This window comes from Gopherus flavomarginatus, chromosome 15 (assembly GCF_025201925.1).
Source record: "Gopherus flavomarginatus isolate rGopFla2 chromosome 15, rGopFla2.mat.asm, whole genome shotgun sequence".
Taxonomy (NCBI): Eukaryota; Metazoa; Chordata; order Testudines; family Testudinidae; genus Gopherus; species Gopherus flavomarginatus.
Window position 1 is genome coordinate 17,934,982 of NC_066631.1, and position 17,483 is coordinate 17,952,464.

Sequence of the window (17,483 nt, forward strand, 5' to 3'; positions counted from 1 at the left end):
ATTAATCCAGAAGTGGGAAAGAGCCACTGAACCAAGGGTTCTCAACATCCTTTTTCTTCCTGAATAGATTTAGGAAGAGGAATGGATTCTGAAACTTCAAATTGTAACATGGGGTTGCATTATGCGGGAAAAGTTGAGAACCACAGATCTAGTCCACTTCTCTGCCAGTGCAGAACTCTTATCTATATTGTACACTTCTACTAGTGTTTTCTCTAGTTTATAAATGTTTCCAGTATTGTGGCTTCCACAGTTCCCTTGGGTGACTATTCAACAATTTAACAGCTCTCACTGCAGGAATATTCTGCTAATATCCAGTCTAAACTTTGTCTCTTAACTTCATCCCATTACTACCTGTTGTACCATCAAGTATTTATATAGATTGCAGTAGTGCACATAATGAACTAGGCTCTTTCCAAATGCAGAGGGAAAACTTTGGTCCCTGTCACAAAGGCCAATAAAACAAAATGGTAGAATGTTTCCCCTTCCCCTTGTCTTTTTGCTTAGCAAAACTATATGTATTTAATCTCCCATCCATCTCAATTTTTGTTGCTCTTCTCAGAACTATTTCCGATTTGCCAGTTTCTCCCCTATGACAAAGGGATGCAGAAACGACCACTATTCCAGGCATGGTCTCACCAATAGGTCTACTGTTCCTCCCTCCAGGGTGCTTCAGATTTGTCTACACAGGGAAATCTGCCAGCATAACTATACTGGTAAAATTATACTGCTATAACTCCCTGTAAGGACCCTCTTATTCTGGAATAAGAATGCCTTTTCTTGGTTTAGTTTACATCATTTTTGGAAGGGGTTTAAGGTAAACCCGGAAAAGCCATTCTTACACTGGAACGGGAGTGTTCATGTGGTGTATAGCAGTAAAAATAGGTCAGTAAATCTCCCTTTATTTGTTGGGTCTTCTCCTTTCTGCTCTTGCTCTTAGCTGGAGGGTAAAGACTGTATAGTAAAGTGAAAGCTACTATATTGTTGAGCTGTCTTGGTGAAGAATAGGAGTTTTGTTAGATGCCTATGAAAAGGTCTATATATATTGGACAATCTCGAAGAAGTAAAATATTGTTGCATTTTGCTATGGTTGCTCAAGTTGCTTTTACGAAAGATTCAGGGTGCCTCCATTTTTGGGAGCCCATCATGGTACCTTGGTTCTTATGTTCAAAGCAATGAGAATCTGCATGTCCTACTAAAGTAAATAAGACCTACAGGTGCTCACCCTCTCTAAAAATCAGGCCCAAGGTGCCTCAAATTTGGCAGCCAAAATCTGTGACTATTCCTAAAAATTCTGCCCAAAGAACATGTTTATATAGTAGTTTACAGTCAAAGCCCATCTCTAAATTATACTAGAGATGCTGAAGTTTTGGTTCCGCATCTGAGCTTCTCCAAATAACATAGATGTTCAGTTCTGGGATTTTGGTTTGGTGTATCTGCACTGTACACAAATACAAATTGTGATTTGAAATGTTGTACAGATGCTGATTGTGTTGTTGTTAAAGAGCTGCTGATTATATCATGGACAGCTGTAGTGTTCAGTGGGTAACTGTTCGAAAATAGCCTCTGTTTGTGCGTCTGGGAACAAGCATTTGTTTGTAAGCTGAAAAACGCTTGCAGATAAATGAGAACCAGTTCTGTTGTTCTCTGTAGAAGCTGGAGAGCCTTGTTGTTCTGCCTGATGGTCGTCGGAGTGCCCATGTTTATGCTGTAATTTCTTCCTCCAGAAAAAATCAAATGTGGGGGAGAGGAGGGACAGTGACTTCATGGTACAATTATGCAATCGGCTTGAGACTGGGTATCAAAATATATTAGTCTGCAGTGGTGAAGCTGGCCAGGTGGTGGGGGGATACCAAAGACCTCTGTAATGAGACTGCTGACCTTATCTTGCCTCTTCTGCAGCTTCTTTGATTGATGCATACTTGGGGGATGCTCTACCTAACAGTCCAGCAGTCTGGTGGAGAACATGTGACTGCTTCCAAATCTACAGCCAGTTGTGCAGACCTGCTGTAATGGGGCTCGCTCACCACTCTGGCACTTCCTGCTGGCTGTCTTGGGAATTCGCTTTGCATGTTAGTGCGCCCTCTTCGGGTCACGCCTTGCCGCCATCACTCCTGCTCTAGGACCCACATCTCTCCAAGGACCGCAGCGTCCTCTTCAGTGGCACAGCCCTCTGGCTATGCCACACACTGTGCTCCCCCATTCCAGGGGACCTGCAGTCTGCTGTTCAGCCACTTCCCTTAGTGGCTACTGCAGCGAATTGTCTGGCCACTTCCTCCCAGCCCCAGCATCCTCTTTGCCCTTGCCTCAGGGCCACCACCTGCAAACCCCAGCAGCCAGCCAGGAGCTGTCTCTTGCTCCCCCAGTCCCTGCTAGCAGCACTGCTGTATCCAGGGTGCTGGCAGTTCTCTCAGCCCTCCAGAGACACATTCTTCCTCCCTGGGCTCCCAGCAGAGAACTGAACTCCTGTTTTGGGATTCTTGTGTATTCTGTATTCTAGGCAATAAAGTAGTATCATGTTACAACCTTGCAGCAAGAGGGTTTATTCTCTAATTTACTTGTATGCTGTGAAACAAAGAGTCCAAAATGCAGCCTGGTATCAGAAGGGCCCTTGTTTGTGGATGTCTCCCCTGACTGAGAGAACACGCAGGCTTATGCAGTAAAATGTAAGTGTCTCCTAAACCCTCCAGAATTATGCATTCAGCTTCACAATCTCCCTGTGAGGTGAGTAAATAGTATCCCTATTTTATAGATGGAAAGATTAAGGCACTGAGAGGTTAAGTGCCTGCCTAAACTTACACAGCAAATTAGTAGCAGGTTTTAGGCTAGATCCCAGGAGTACAGACATCTAGTTCTTTACTCTACTCACTAGACTTTAGTCCTTCCCTTCCTTTACTCTAATAATCTTATTGCCCTCCTTGACTTTGGCAGCAATAGGCTTTTATAGTCTTCCCTTACTTAGGAGTCCTATCTGCATTTTTCATTCTCCTGTAAACTGGAGAAAATATAGTAGAAAGTTTAGTGATACACAAGAAAACAGGGTCCTGTAAAGCTGTCAGGTGTGTGCCAGGAAGGATTATGAAGAGACTTGGACCCTTTCCTAGAAATGGGATTTGCAGAGTGGAAATGTCACATCCCATAATCACTTTCTTGTAGTGGAACTGCTGTTCCCTACCACAATAACAAGAGCATCTGTTCAAAAATGCAGTGTTGGTTTTTCCTCAAATCCCAAAGGAAAATGTTATCCATTGCTGAAAACACATGTCCGCAATAGGCACAGATGAATGGGAGACGGAAATAGCTTTAACTGCAGTCTGTAGACAGCACTAAAGTCTGTTCATCCCTGCTTCAGAAACCCAAGATTGAATCCTTAAGAAGCAGTGTGGGTGAATTTACTAATGTAGCTGGAAGAAGAATTGTGTGTATGTCCCTGATCAAATAAAATGTGGAGTGCTATGGTTTGTAACTGACAAGAATTTTTCCAAGGCCAGTCCAACTAAATCCTAGTTGAGAATCTGAAAAGGAATGAGTCCTCTTTCCCTGCCTCTACCAGAGCAGCAATTCATTCTTTATTTATAGCCAGATAGTTCGCATAGCCTGACAAACATCTGTGTATAGGCATGAACATGTCTATTAATCTGTCTCTTATCCCAGGGAGTCTCAGCCTTTTTCTTTCTGAGCCCCCTCCCCTCCCAACATGCTATAAAAACTCCACAGCCAACTAGTGCCACAACAACTGTTTTTCTGCATATAAAAGCCAGGGCCAGCATTAGAGGGTAGCAAGCGGGACAACTGTCCAGGCCCCACACCACTGGGGGCCCCACAAAACTAAGTTGCTCAGGCTTCGGCTTCAGACTCAGGTTTTTGTTTTTTGTTTTTGTTTTTTTTTTTTTTGTTTGTTTTTTTGCCAGTAAAACAGAGGTTTATTCGATGACAGGAACAGACTCAGGTTGCAGGGCTCAGGGCTCCAGGAGTCAGCCCTGCACAACGGCGCTTTGGCTTTCTGCCCCGGGCTCCAGCAAGTCTAACATTGGCCCTGCTTAGTGGACTCCCCTGAAACCTGCTTGTGGCCCCTCAGGAGGCCCCAAACCCTTGGTTGAGAACCACTGTCTTGTCCAACCTATAAAGGTGTCTGCATTTAACACCTCCCTGTCTCAGAAATGGACTATCCGACACTTCCCACATGTGACACAGAGTTTGAATGCAATGTGATATTATAAGTTGTTAGGGACAGGGCCCTTGTTATTTTCATGCCTATCTGTAAAGCACTGAGGGCATCATAGTGTCATATACAGTGGTAACAACATGGTTCACTACTTTTTTAGGATCTAGTCTGTATTAACTTTGCCTGTAATACAGCTTACATCAAATGTCCTATACCTATGAGCAGTCACCTTTTTAAAAATAATAAATGTAAGGCCCATGGCTCGATGCTCAGAGGGGAAAAAGCTCTCCACTTCCTCTATGACAAGTGCTGCTGAATAGAGTTTCACTTGCATAGGCCAGCTACTCACAATTCTCCTAGTGACACTGGTTAGTGGCCATAATAATACGTGAACATGGATTTTGCAGGGGGTAGTGGGCTCCTAAAGACAGGAAAGAGCTCATTCCCAGGCATCCAGGATTCTGCTCAAAAGTCTCAGGTGCTCTTGGCTCCTCTCCGGTGGGGACTCCACAGTGAGGTACAACAGAGCACAGCAGCAGAACTGAGTGGATTCTGGCAAGGCTCTGCTCATCCAGCACCTTACATAAAGCTGGATCACTAAACTAGGTGATGGCACTTCTGCGTGAGACTAGCAAGCTGCTTCCTTGGTACTGGAAAGAGGCCATGGGTGGTTGTGACTCGCTGATCCAAACCATGAGTGGGATTTAGTTGATGGCTGAGATAGTACCTGTGGGACATTGTCATGAGCAGGTGGGAAGGCAGTTAAATGAACAATTGTCAAAGTTACTGGGAAAGGGAGTGGGTTTTACTCTTTATTTGCATATATATTTTGTTGTGTTCTCCCAATTTTATGACTATTCCCTTTCCCTAATAAAGATTTTGTTTGTTTGACTCTACACAGACCCTAAATACTTGCCGGTGGGGAAGTTCTACCTATTAAGGGCACCCAGGAGGGTGTTTAGTTTTCCCAGATTTCTGGGTGGGGTATTGAGCTGGCTTAGTTATTTATCAAGAAAGACTTTAGATCAGTGTTTCCCAAACTTGGAACACTGCTTGTGTAGGGAAAGCCCCTGGTGGGCCGGGCCGGTTTGTTTACCTGCCGCGTCCGCAGATCCATCCGATCGTGGCTCCCAGTGGCCGCAGCTCGCTGCTCCAGGCCAATGGGGGCTGCTGGAAGTGACAAAATGTCCCTTGGCCTGCACCACTTCCAGCAGCTCCCATTGGCCTGGAGCAGTGAACTGCGGCCAGTGGGAGCTGCAATCGGCTGGACTTGAGGACGGGGCAGGTAAACAAACCGGGCTTTCCCTACACAAGCGGCATCCCAAGTTTGGGAAACACTGCCTTTGATATGTTGAACCTGGCACTTTTTGCTGCTGTTAACCAGCTAGCAGAGTGTCATAAAAACAAAAGGATTCTCCTTCCTAGGTCTCACTGCAACATTTTTACTTAGTTCTCTTTTCACATGCTTAAGAATAACTTACAGTTAAATTTTTTTTAAAATATCTCCACATAGATCAGAGGAATACACTTATTTTTGAACTCTGTGTGGAACTAAGCTTTTACTGATCAAAGTTTGGATTATATGTAGGCAATTTGATCTGGTAATTAGACAGGATCCACATAGGTCAATTCTCAATCCTTCCTTTCTGAAAGACATTTGAACTTGTGCGTGGCTCCAGAAACCAGAGGGAGCTTGTCCACACTTAAAACTTCAGGCCACTGCAATGTAAACACCTCCCATTGGCATAGGTAATCCCCCTCTCTGAAAAGTGGTAGATAGGTCAAAGGAAGAATTCTTCCATCGATTTAGCATGGTATACGCAGGTACTTACGTTGTCTTAACTATGTCACGTAAGAGTGTGGATTTTTCACACCTCTGAGAAACGTAGTTATGCCAGCCTAATTTTCTGTGTAGACATGGTCTGAGACTCTCCAGCTGTGTTTCTACACTAACTTCTTGGTGTAGGTATAGGTCACTAGATTGGGGTTTAAAGACATAGAAGACCAACCTGGTGGGAAGATAAGGCAAGACGCGCTAGAGACTTTGTGTTTTGGTCTTGGTGTGGCACAATCTTTATGTGCCCTGTATTTCCATCTGTAAAACTGTAAAACGCTTTCTTCTCACTAAGTAGTTTTAGCACTGTACTCTTTCACTTAATGTCTAACTCTACTCTGGAAGGGGACTGCAAAAGTTCTCATCCTATTATGTAATACAGTAGTATCTTCTGCTAATGCTGACACAGTCTGGGGTTTGGAGGAGACAACATCAAGGGCAACAATGAAAGTTCAACTGGAGTCTTCAGTTGGTGATGCAACATCACAAAGAACTGAATCACCAACATAAAAACAACTTTAGATATTAGAATGGAGACGTGAAAAATAGATGTGTGAATGATGAGCTGAAACTTCTGAAAACAAATATACACACTTTAAAAAAAATATTGGCAAAGCACTAGCTATGAATCCTCCCATTGACTTTGTGCTCTAGTTTGAAAGACTCCCATTAAATTCCATGGTCTCTGGATCAGTCAGTTAGTGAAATGAATGTCCTATAGAGCTCTTGGTCAGTTTTTAAATGTCTTTCATGCCTGGGATGGGCAATCCTTGGAAGATTCTATTCTGAGAAGCATCCTAAAGCTCAGACTTCTTCAGCCTAGAAATCTCTATGAGAAAAGGACATTGGGTTTCAGCTGGGAACCACACTATACTTTTGGGAATGTTGCAGCTAATGCCAGGTCAGCAAGAAAGACCTCTGCAAACAATGAACAAAAAAAAATTTTTTTTGGTAAATGTCAAAGTTCTGTGTTTGCTTCCAGTTTTGGCTGAAGGTTCAGGCCACACCTCATTTCATTCCAGTTGGTCGGTTTTGCTCTAATAGCCCGGTGAGTTCCAGAGATCCTTCATTCAGAATGAACTTCCTCTGCTCCAAGAGGGAGGGATCTCTAACCAAGACATTGCTCCTTGCCCTGCACAGTTTGAGTCATCCCAGAATTTATTGGTAGAACTGAGATTTGTAAAGAGGTCCCTGAGGGAGATGAAAGGAAAGGGAGCTGGTGAGGTGGTCTTAAGTCCTGCCAACACTTTCAAACTTGTGATTTTAAAATTGGACATTTAAAGAAAATTGTGGGGTGGGGGAAGGGGGACATGTTTAAGACAGTGTGCTGAGCATTGGCAGCTTCTAGTGACTTACATGGGAGCTGGAGGTTCCCATACCTCAAGTGAGCTGCCTAAAGTTAGGCATCGAAACATGAAAACCTTGGCCCCCAAGATAGGTTTTTCTGACAGCAGTAGATCTTAATTGCACCCTCCTATGGCATATCTTGAGCTAGCTGCAGTATGAGTAAGGCTCCAATAGATCTCTCAAATGGTATCATTGAGATAGGATCATGCTGCTGTTCGTGGAAGAGGCACTTTTAAAAACAAACAGAAAAAAACGCATGCAATATTCCCTACCTTCACTGTGGAAAAATTACCAAAATGTCAAAGCAGTGATGCCTCCTCCACAGGGTAATAGCTGAATTTCTGAGTTGGACCTTAAGAATATTGCATACCTCAGTCTGTGCATGTGTATCTTCTCTTTTCCCCTTCCTACTCCTGATATTAAGTCTTCTTTGTATGCTGTTCAAAGCAAAGCAATGAAAATCATTGCCTTGAAGGGGAGGTAATAACACATCATTATGAAACATTAGAGGGAGTGATCAGTGTTAGAGCTATATTCCTCCCCCTATGAAATTTAGATGGGTGGAGGTTTGAGAAGGGGTTTCATTTATTTAACCTGTTCAGGGCCATAACCGAGAGTGACTTTCAGTCTGTTTGCTCAGTCTGGAACTGGGAACAAACAACAGAAAGGTGAGACCTTTGCTATAAAGCTAGAATGTACATGGTAGCACTTCTATGGCCTAGAGGAAAAAATAGTTTTTTGGGACTTCCAGGTTTTTGATTATCATTATCAACGGCTTGGATTGCCTCATATGTGTTTGTTTAAAACTGTAGTAGATTGTGTGTCTTGTTTTCTCTATGAGGAATTTCATTCTGATTCTTGGTGCTTTTCCAAGGAAGCTGATATTTCCTGGGTGAGTAAATATAAAAGAAAACAAACTACATTGGATAGGTCCCAAGCTGGTGAATCTGAAATTCTGAATGTGAGGAGTTACACAAACCTCAAGATGACAGGATGAGGGGACTCTCTTGTTTCTTCCTTCTCCACCTCTTTAAAATAAATATTTTTGGATCCTGCCTGCAATGCTGGGACAACTGTGCAGCTAGGCTGCTGCAGACAGCAGCCCCCTGTGTCTAATGTAGATAAGGAAAACATGTTGGCACCTTTCTTTTTAATTGTGCTCAAACATGGTTCTTGCTAGAAATGAGCTAATAGCTTACCTTTTTTTTTTAGTAAGGGAATTGATTTCTGCTTCCAAGTGGTCTCTATAAAGTGGAATAGGGAAATACATCATCATGGAGTCTTAGGACACTGCCATCACAACCACCATACTTCTACCCAAAAAACATGGAACAAAACTCCTTTTTGAGTCCTGATAATATCATTTGTAGAAGACTGCACTCAGCACCGGATTGCCTCCTCACAGCTGGGTGTGGCATAGTAGGTTCTCCTTTTTTAGCACCCTCTACCAACAGCTGTTCCAGCCCTGCAGTGCTATGGATCTTTTCTCATGACTCAGCCCTTTGCCCAGGACATGTTCAGTGCCACCCCTTCCAGAGGAACAGAAAGTCCAACAGAAACATCAGATCCCTCCATCTGGTCTGCTGCCCTCAATTATAGGCCCAGTGGTCTGTACACTCCTTGAGGGCTGTCAAAAGTCTTTACCCCCTTATGTCAAGGGTTTCACACCACCTTCTCTGGGTGGCAGGTAGGAGAACTGAGGCCTGCCCTCTGCATTAAGTTCTGGTCCAAGGACTCCAGGAAAGGCCATCAGGGTTCACTTCACCAGACTCCTTGCCGCCACTTTCCTACCTAGCCTTTCCTTGGGCTTTCGCCTCACCCTTCAAGGGACTTCTTTGTTCCTTACAGGGCTCTTCACTTGCTACTACCAGGAAAGCCCCTTTTGCACTAAACTTCCTCTGCTTGTAGCACCATGAAGACCCTGCCCGTCTGAGTTTCATCATTAATTAGGCATGGCAGACCCTCCAGGTGCACCCAGGTGGGTTAATTAGCCTCTCTAGCCCACATTTATACTTTCATCACCTGTGTGGGATAGCTATCTGAGTTTGGGAGATAAGCAGGGTAATACCTGACTGCAGTGAACTGGGAATTGGCCGTTCTATGAAGTTTTAAAAAATACTGAGAGTCCTAGGCAAACTTAGAAGCAGTGAACAACCCAGGACACTCTGGTAACCTTCTCTATGATTGTGTTCAGTGATGCTCTACACCTCTACTATGGTATAGGGTATCTTCACCTTCTCCTTTTCTCTCTCCTCCTTTCATTTCTCTGTTTACAGGATCTCCAGTAACTGGAGCCTAGAAACCATCAAACCATTCACTGACCCCCTGATGCCTTCTCTTCTCCTCATCTCATCCCTTGGAACCTTCATCTGTCTGAGTAGGTCATTCAGTTTCATGTGCTGGTGGGGATAAGCACTCCCAGTTATGACCTTTACATTCTCATTGTGTTAAGGTATCTTTTGATGGCATATTGTTGCAATAGCACTCCTGCATAAGCTTCTTCATGAGAACTCAGAAGACTGATGTGAGAGCCCTCTGCCCAATCTCTGACCATCTGTTAAAATCTTCATATGAGATGCAAAAGATTAGCCTTCCCCATGATTTATCTGAGTGATGTTGGCATATTTTACCACTTTAAAAAAATTCCTATAATTTGGAAAGATTAAAAATAAAATGTGTCAAACAAATTCTCTGCCTAAGTGCATGTTTCTGCAAGTCTATGACTCTGTACATTGGTAAATGTGGTGAACATCTTAATAGATGATATTCAGCCTTTGTAACAGATGACTCAAATTCACTGGCTTGTTTGTCAATCATTCAATTGTGGATTATAAATTCATCAGTCCTGTCTCTTCTTCAGGAATCTTTTTTTTCTCAGCTCTGTCTTGCATATTCTGCCTCTTGTTGACCTTCCTCTGGGATAAAGTTTTGAATCCAAACTCTCAAGCTATAATAAATAAATGATTGCACCATTGAGGTCACTGTTCTAGCCTAATTTTGCAATTTGCAGTATACAATTCACCAACCCTTGCTCTCTTTGAGAGAAGCATTTTACCTGCTGGCATTCAGCAGTCTTCCAGCTAGATGTTGGAGCCAACCGGCAATCCTCTGGTGGTTCTGGGAATCAAAAGGAATCTGTTTGGACGTCTGCTTTTGAATCTGAGATTTCACTGACGGCGGTTTCTACTAAGGAGATACACAATCCACCCAGAATGGCACATGCAAGCCAAAACTAAGGACAGAAAAAGGGATGAACTTGTCAAAAGTGCTGGATGGACTGTACTGGACTGAAAGCCCTGGATCTGTTGAACTGTAATAGCATAAGTAATAGTGTGCAGGGCTCCCCCTGCCACCTTTTTGGGGTCAAAAGACACCTGTAAACCAGGCCATCTGGTAGTGGTGGTTCTGGTGATGACCAAGTTGTTCAGCAGAACCTGGACGGAGACCATTAGCTCACTTCACACAGACACACAGCAATTTCCAGTCACTGTGAGCTCGAGCAGACTTAGGCCAGTGCTCTTACCGCCCATCACATCCAAGGTAAATACTATTTGCCACTAGCAATTTTCATACAAGTTTCATATACATTTAAATAAAAGATAAATTCATGTCAGGGCTCTACTAAAGAATGTCCAACTCAGGTGACACTTGTAGAACACTCTACTGATTGGGATGTAAGAAGAATGATTTTTTTCCAAATCAACACATGACTTTTCCCATGTAAACAACTTTACAGTAATAAAAGTTTGAATAAAAGACCAGGCCTGAAGAGGTAAATCTGCATAAATGTGACTTCCTTCTAATGTAGAACATAGAAGCCCTCTTCCATTCCCCAACCAAGGAAACCATACTATACACTCTGTTGCCTTGTCTTCACTAGGTAAAAAGGTGTGTTCTTAACTTGAATTAGCTAATTTGAGTTAAACTCATAGTGAAGACAAGGCAGTTTGTAGCTCTCAAACAGGTTATCAGGTAAAATTAGAGCAGTGGTGGGCAACCTGTGGCCCATCAGGGTAATCTGAGTCTGGGCCGCAAGACTTTTTGACATGCTGGCTTCCGTTTCCCACAGCTCCCATTGGCTGGGAATGATGAACCATGGCCACTGTGATCTGTGGGGGGCAGTGCCTGCAGATGGTCAACATCAACAAAATGTCTCACGGCCGGCAATCAGATTACCCTGATGGGCCACAGGTTGCCGACCACTGAATTAGAGACTATCAGAGCGTAGGCTTTAACTCTACTAGGCTTTCCCATAGTTTCTAACTCTACCTGATAACCTGCATGTGAACTGCCCTGTCCTCAGTAGGATTTTACCTCAAGTTAGCTAACTTAGGTTAAGAATGCATCTCGCAAGTGAAGACAAGGCCTGCATGTGTATGCAGGAATTGTAGTTTCTTTACCACTTGAGTATGAAACACAGTGTTTGACAGTGAATTAGTCTCCTGATAACATGGAGATGTGAAGAATTTAATTTCCATAGATAAACTAATTACCGGTACTTGAGACTTGATGCTTTAACCTAACTCATGCCCCCAAAACACCAAAATGGCCTGTTGCTTATTTCATTAGACTTAGGATAACAACAGTTTTTGACCGATATTTAAATCTGGCCATGGAGTATTTTAATTCCGGCATAAAATAGTCTCTCTCTCTTGTCCCCACCTGCCACTCCTACTCCCCTCTGCCAAAAAAATGGAAAGCATCTGCAGAAAATCACTTAGTCATGTCCTGGAAATCTGCAAAGGAGAGCAAATCTGGCCACTGTTTGAGGACATTTAATAATTCTTTGAGTTTCAAAGGAATTCTTTTTTTAATTTTAATCAACTGAGGGAGGGAGAAAGAGAATAAAAATCTGGACTCTTTTGACCTCATGGCTATATACAGACTTGTTTGTTGTTCTGCCAAGCTTCTTTTGTGTTTTAACAGATAACAGACCAAGGTGACTAATCATTTTAAATAAAAAAAAAATTCCCTTTTCTCCAACTAACACTGGTAAACATATGGCTCCTAGACAGGTGGTGGTGATCTAATTATTTATGGACTTTCTTCCTTTAAAGAATATTGCCCAAGGCAGAGGTGAGATTTACTTTCCTGTGTCTATGGAGGAACCTTGCATGAAAGTTCTGTGAGAGAGAAGTCTCTTCACGTTCTCTCAGTAGCAAGCACTGTTGCTAATGAAAGCTTTTGCCATTTGAGACAGTTGTGTCACGTAACGAAAGGGAGACTGGGCTTGCAACATACACGTCCAAAAAGTGATCATCTGTTTTAAATATTAATGCTCCAAACGGTGAATGTGGAAGATCGGCTTTTTAAAAGCTTTGTGAATTTTCATTTCCTAAGGGATGTTCTATGTCAACCAACTGAAGATGGATACTTTTAAGATAGTAGATGTAAAAGGCCTAGACCTCTGAATACTCTCTCTTTAGTTTATAGCACTAATATACATCCATTATAAAAAAGGTGATTTTTAATTTTAATTTGCTTTTTATTTGTCTGTCTGTTTCCCTCCAGGTATATTATTCCTGTGGTGCAGATTTGGAATCCATGGAAAGAGGTCTTATTTTATCACCAGGCTTTCCAAATAACTACTATCCAGGGACACACTGTGTTTGGCAGTTTTTCATTCCTGTTAGAACCCATCTTATCCTGGAAATTCTTGACTTTGATGTATTTGAGAGCTCAAATGAAACTCCAGACCCTTGGGATGGCTTTTTTTCTTCTTCTAAAAGAAAAAATAAGGCGATGTTTCCTACTGAAGAAAACTCTGACCTTCCCATCACTCTTGCTACTACAAAATCCTCTGTTCTGGCTGGGATGTCAAAGGCGATCCAGAAACATAGCAGCCCAGGAGCTCGGTCAAAGGGTCTTGCTGGTCGCTATGATGGATTCCCAGTAACTACCTCCAAAAAAGAAGAATACAAACAAACATCTGAAGAAAAACAGTTCAGACAGATGGAAGAACCCAAAGAAATATCTAAGGCTCAGCCAGATGGACTGCCATTCACTGTGCCTGGCAATACCACTACGCAGCAGCAAAATATCAGTGGCCTAGAGATGAACAGAGATTTGAAAGGGAAAGTCCTGCTTGCTCACCTCACTGCTAGAAGGGGAGATGAGGTCATGGGAGAGAGTCAGACTCTCTCCACAACAGCCTTACCAAGAGGAAACTCCACCACCCAGCAGTCTTCAGCGGATGTGTGTCCCCATGATGTCTTGTATGTTTCTGACCTCATCACATTTTCCTCTCGCTTCTGTGGGACAAACTTGCCTTTAAACAAGACCATGGTCTTCAGTTCATCTCTGGAGATGGTGGAGGTTATTATGGAGCTGATCACGACCACGGATCGTGGGAGGGGCTTTGCGATGCTCTTTGAATACAAGAACATCACGGAACCTAATGTCATGGATGTGGTGAGGCAGGATGGAAAGGAAGACACAATGATGCTGGCAATAATAACTGGAATTGTCCTCTTTGCACTTGTTCTTCTGTCTACCCTCTGCATAACTTGCAGGTAAGATATTTGTAATGATCTAAGCTCCTGAAACTAAGCCTGCCATGAAATCTGGGATATAACTGATGACATGGTGAAAAGGACAGTGAGGATTTTTTTTCTAATTTATTTATTTCAGAATCAAACCTGATTAGATAAATTGTCCACAGAATAAAATCTGGCTAAATTCCACTCTAATGTATTTGTTAATACTATGTGTAATTTACTATTATTATTTGGTAGTATGGTATGTCTCAAAAAAATGATGGTCTTGGCTTTGGATTTTTTGGCAGCTGTCTTGCAGTGTCCTTTTTGATACGTTTTAATGGGATTACCAGGAGTAGCATTAGACTTGCTGGGGCGGAAGCTGAAGCCAGAGCCTCCCTGTCCAGAGCTGAAGCCGAAGCCCCAGGGTTTAGCCCTGGGTGGCAGGGCTCAAGTGACAGGCCCTCCTACTGGGGGCTGAAGCCCTTGGGCTTTGTCTTTGTCCCCCTGGCCAAGGTGGTGGGGCTTGGGCTTTGGTGGGGCTTGGATGGGCTCTGGCTTCAGTCTCCCCTCCTGGGATTGTGTAGTAATTTTTGTTGTCAGAAGTGGGTTGTGGAGCAATGACGTTTGAGAACCCCTGCTTTATATGTGTCCTTCAAACCTTTTACCCATCCCTCCTCCATCAAGCGGGCGAGACACTAGTGTTGCCCTATAACAAGCAGCCTATTCTTCCTGGACTGGGTCTAATGTTGTTCCATGCCCTGCAGGATAATGTTTCTTCTTTTGCTGCATATTGAAGTTGAAAAATCAAGTCCTATTTTTGCTTTTCCACAAAATGTCTTTGTTCAAAACCATTTTTTCTTAAATTGAAAATGAAACAATATTTCTATATGATTCCTGCCCCGCCCCCCTGCATCAAACTTAGCTGAAACCTAGCTGGTTTTGCCAGACATTTTGATTGTGACAGAAAAACTTTCAACAAACTGTACTGCATGTACAGATCCTCTGCAGCAACAGAATCCAGTTTTCCAGGGCAGCATTCAACTGTCTTAACCAAGCGACAGTCTTTTTTCCCCTTCCCTTGCAATCCCCTCACTGATTCATGAGAATACATCTTCCAATGTCTGCAACAAATGAAGCAGGGGTGCTACAGACAACAGCCTCCTTTACTGAACACCCCTGAATCATCACCAGAGCAAGTCCATCCTGAGCACTGACTGATGCAGCAATCTATGTAAAAAACAGTTATGTACTCACGTAATTAAAAATTGTAACATCATCAGGCATATGACAAAGGGGGCAAAATTACAGTTATACAGGCTTCCTTAATTCTGGCATTTCCTAACTTTTGAGTGCTTGACTTCACAACATTTTAATGTTCTTTTAACCTTTTGTGTGTGTGTAATGTCTCCCTGAGGTTGCAAAATTTTCAAAGAGCTCTTGGTCATATTCAAGAATATTTTGATAAGACTTATTTTTCTTGTGGTCCTGTTGGAAGGTAAATCCCTGGACATGCTGAATAGATACAAAGTATATTCTATAACCACACTAAGTTAAAAGGGATATAAACAAGGTGGTTAGGTTTAAATATCATTTTCTCTGCTATACATGGAAGTTCCTGACTTCAGAATCCAGCTCTTATTTTGTATTGCTTAGCAAACTAAACCTTGCAAAACTTTAAGAGTTAGACACATATGTTTATATCTAACCATTGTCCTTCTTGACCGACCCTGATAAATACGTAATTTAGATTACAAAGTTTTGCCTGCTCTAAAATGGTTCAAATCTGATGGAAAATATCTACTAGATACTAAATATTTTTTATATTTAAGCTCTTGCCAATTTTTTTTTTGTAAATGCTTCCTCTGCTATAGTAACAGTTATGTCCTAATCCTGCTCATATTGGGCCAGATTCTAATACTCTCTCTTGTTGAGTACCATGTTACTTGTCAAATACTCCCAGTAATTTCAGTGGAACTTCTCATGGCACAAAGTAATACTCAACACAAATGGGGATGTTGCAAGCCATCAATTTGGCTTCCAGCCCACTTAAAAACACCAAGCCCATTTTGAAAGGCAACTTTACTTTTAAAGGTTCAGTTGCTACGGATATTGTTTTGCTGATGAGGGGCAGGATTTGTTTTAATTGGCTTTTTCAACCAGGATGTTTTTAAAATGGGGAACTAGTTGAGTGTTAACACATGGACTAGAATTGCAGGAAATGATTCTCCCTGGTAGCTTGACTCCTGGATCTTTGCATTGGTGTGGTTTCAGGGAAAATTACCTGCTTTAAGTTAGACTGTATGTTTGTATTGTGTTTTTGTTTTGTTTTTAAAGGCCATTTCCTATTCCGCTTGCCTCCCTGTCTTTCCAGGGAGAGGTTATTTTGGGCATATGTTGATTTCTTGCCAAACTTGTATGCATGAGTGAAATGTGATGCTTGTGAAAGTGAAGGCCTCACGGCGCTGAGTAAGCCAGTTTATATAGTACTGGCAGATGCTGCGTCAGGTTTTTTCTTGCCGTTCTGTCTATGCACCTCCAGGCTTTTAGTCTGGGACCTCTTCTGATTAGAGCTTGCCAGTGTTACTCAACTGTTTTGGCTTATGCAGACTAGGAGTAAAATTATGTGATATCCATTAAGCACATCAAAAATTTGCCTCTGAATGAGACCATCAAACTCACGTCTAATTTTGTTTGGCCTAAGTAAGGATTTGAATTCAGAGATGCATTAGCCCCCCCTCTTGTCCTCTTTGCAGGAAATGTTAATTAGTCAAATCTATAAGAGAGGAGCTGACTTCAGATCGAGGATGGGAGAATAAGGAAGGAGAATGCCCACACTGTAAAGTTTAGGGAAAGGTCAGATCTGGATCCATTACAAAGAAGGCTTTGAAATTCAGAGTCTACCTGGGCCTGTTACAGGGAGAAGAGCCTGCTTTGAATTACAGATATGAGTTATAGGGATTTGATCTGGGATTTCAGTTCAGGCTTATCTAGGGTAACCATATAACAAGTGTGAAAAATCAGGAGGGAAGTGGGGGATAATAGAAGCCTAAATAAGAAAAAGCCCCAAATATTGGGACTATCCCTATAAAATCAGGACATCTGGTCACCCTAGGCCTATCTTCTATAATGAAGCTGGCTACAGCATTACATCAGGGGTGCTGGAACAATCTATATAGTGAGGGTACTAAGAGCCATTGAACCCAACGGTAAACCCTGTATATGATGGAGACCACTACAAGCCAGAACCCCTGGTTCCAGCACTTATGTATTACGTAGAGCACAAGAAGTTCAAAATTAAGGACAAAGGGGGCACTTGCTGAAATGACAACAATGTCCAGTGGAGCCCATGATGGCAGGTGCTGTCCCCTGAGAACATCCTGTCAGTCAGAGAGTACTCTAGGAGGAATGAAGATACTCTAATGAGGCAGTACATTCAGCAATGGGTCCAGTTTTCTGAGGAACAACACTTGCTATGACTGGAATGTGCTGTTACAGAGGAAACCTCAACAGAAGATGCTAATAATAACCTGTTTGCTAAACTTGTCCTCCACCTCCCTTTCTCTCCACTCCACCTGCTCCTCTGGTATCTGAGCAAGTTGAAGCTTAGCTGTGCTATGCTTCCTTCCCCACCCCCTCCTTTTTTTTTTTTTAAGCCGCCTCT

General features: G+C 42.6%; 1 protein-coding gene across 1 annotated transcript in view; it reads left to right on the forward strand.

The window, feature by feature from the left end:
• The window catches only part of LOC127034977 (uncharacterized), a 43,143-nt gene that overhangs the window by 10,934 nt on the left and 14,726 nt on the right, over positions 1 to 17,483 (forward strand). The window contains exon 2 of the mRNA XM_050924384.1: positions 12,855 to 13,855. Coding sequence (XP_050780341.1) covers positions 12,855 to 13,855 — 1,001 coding nt within the window. The remainder of the gene's footprint in view (positions 1 to 12,854; positions 13,856 to 17,483) is intronic.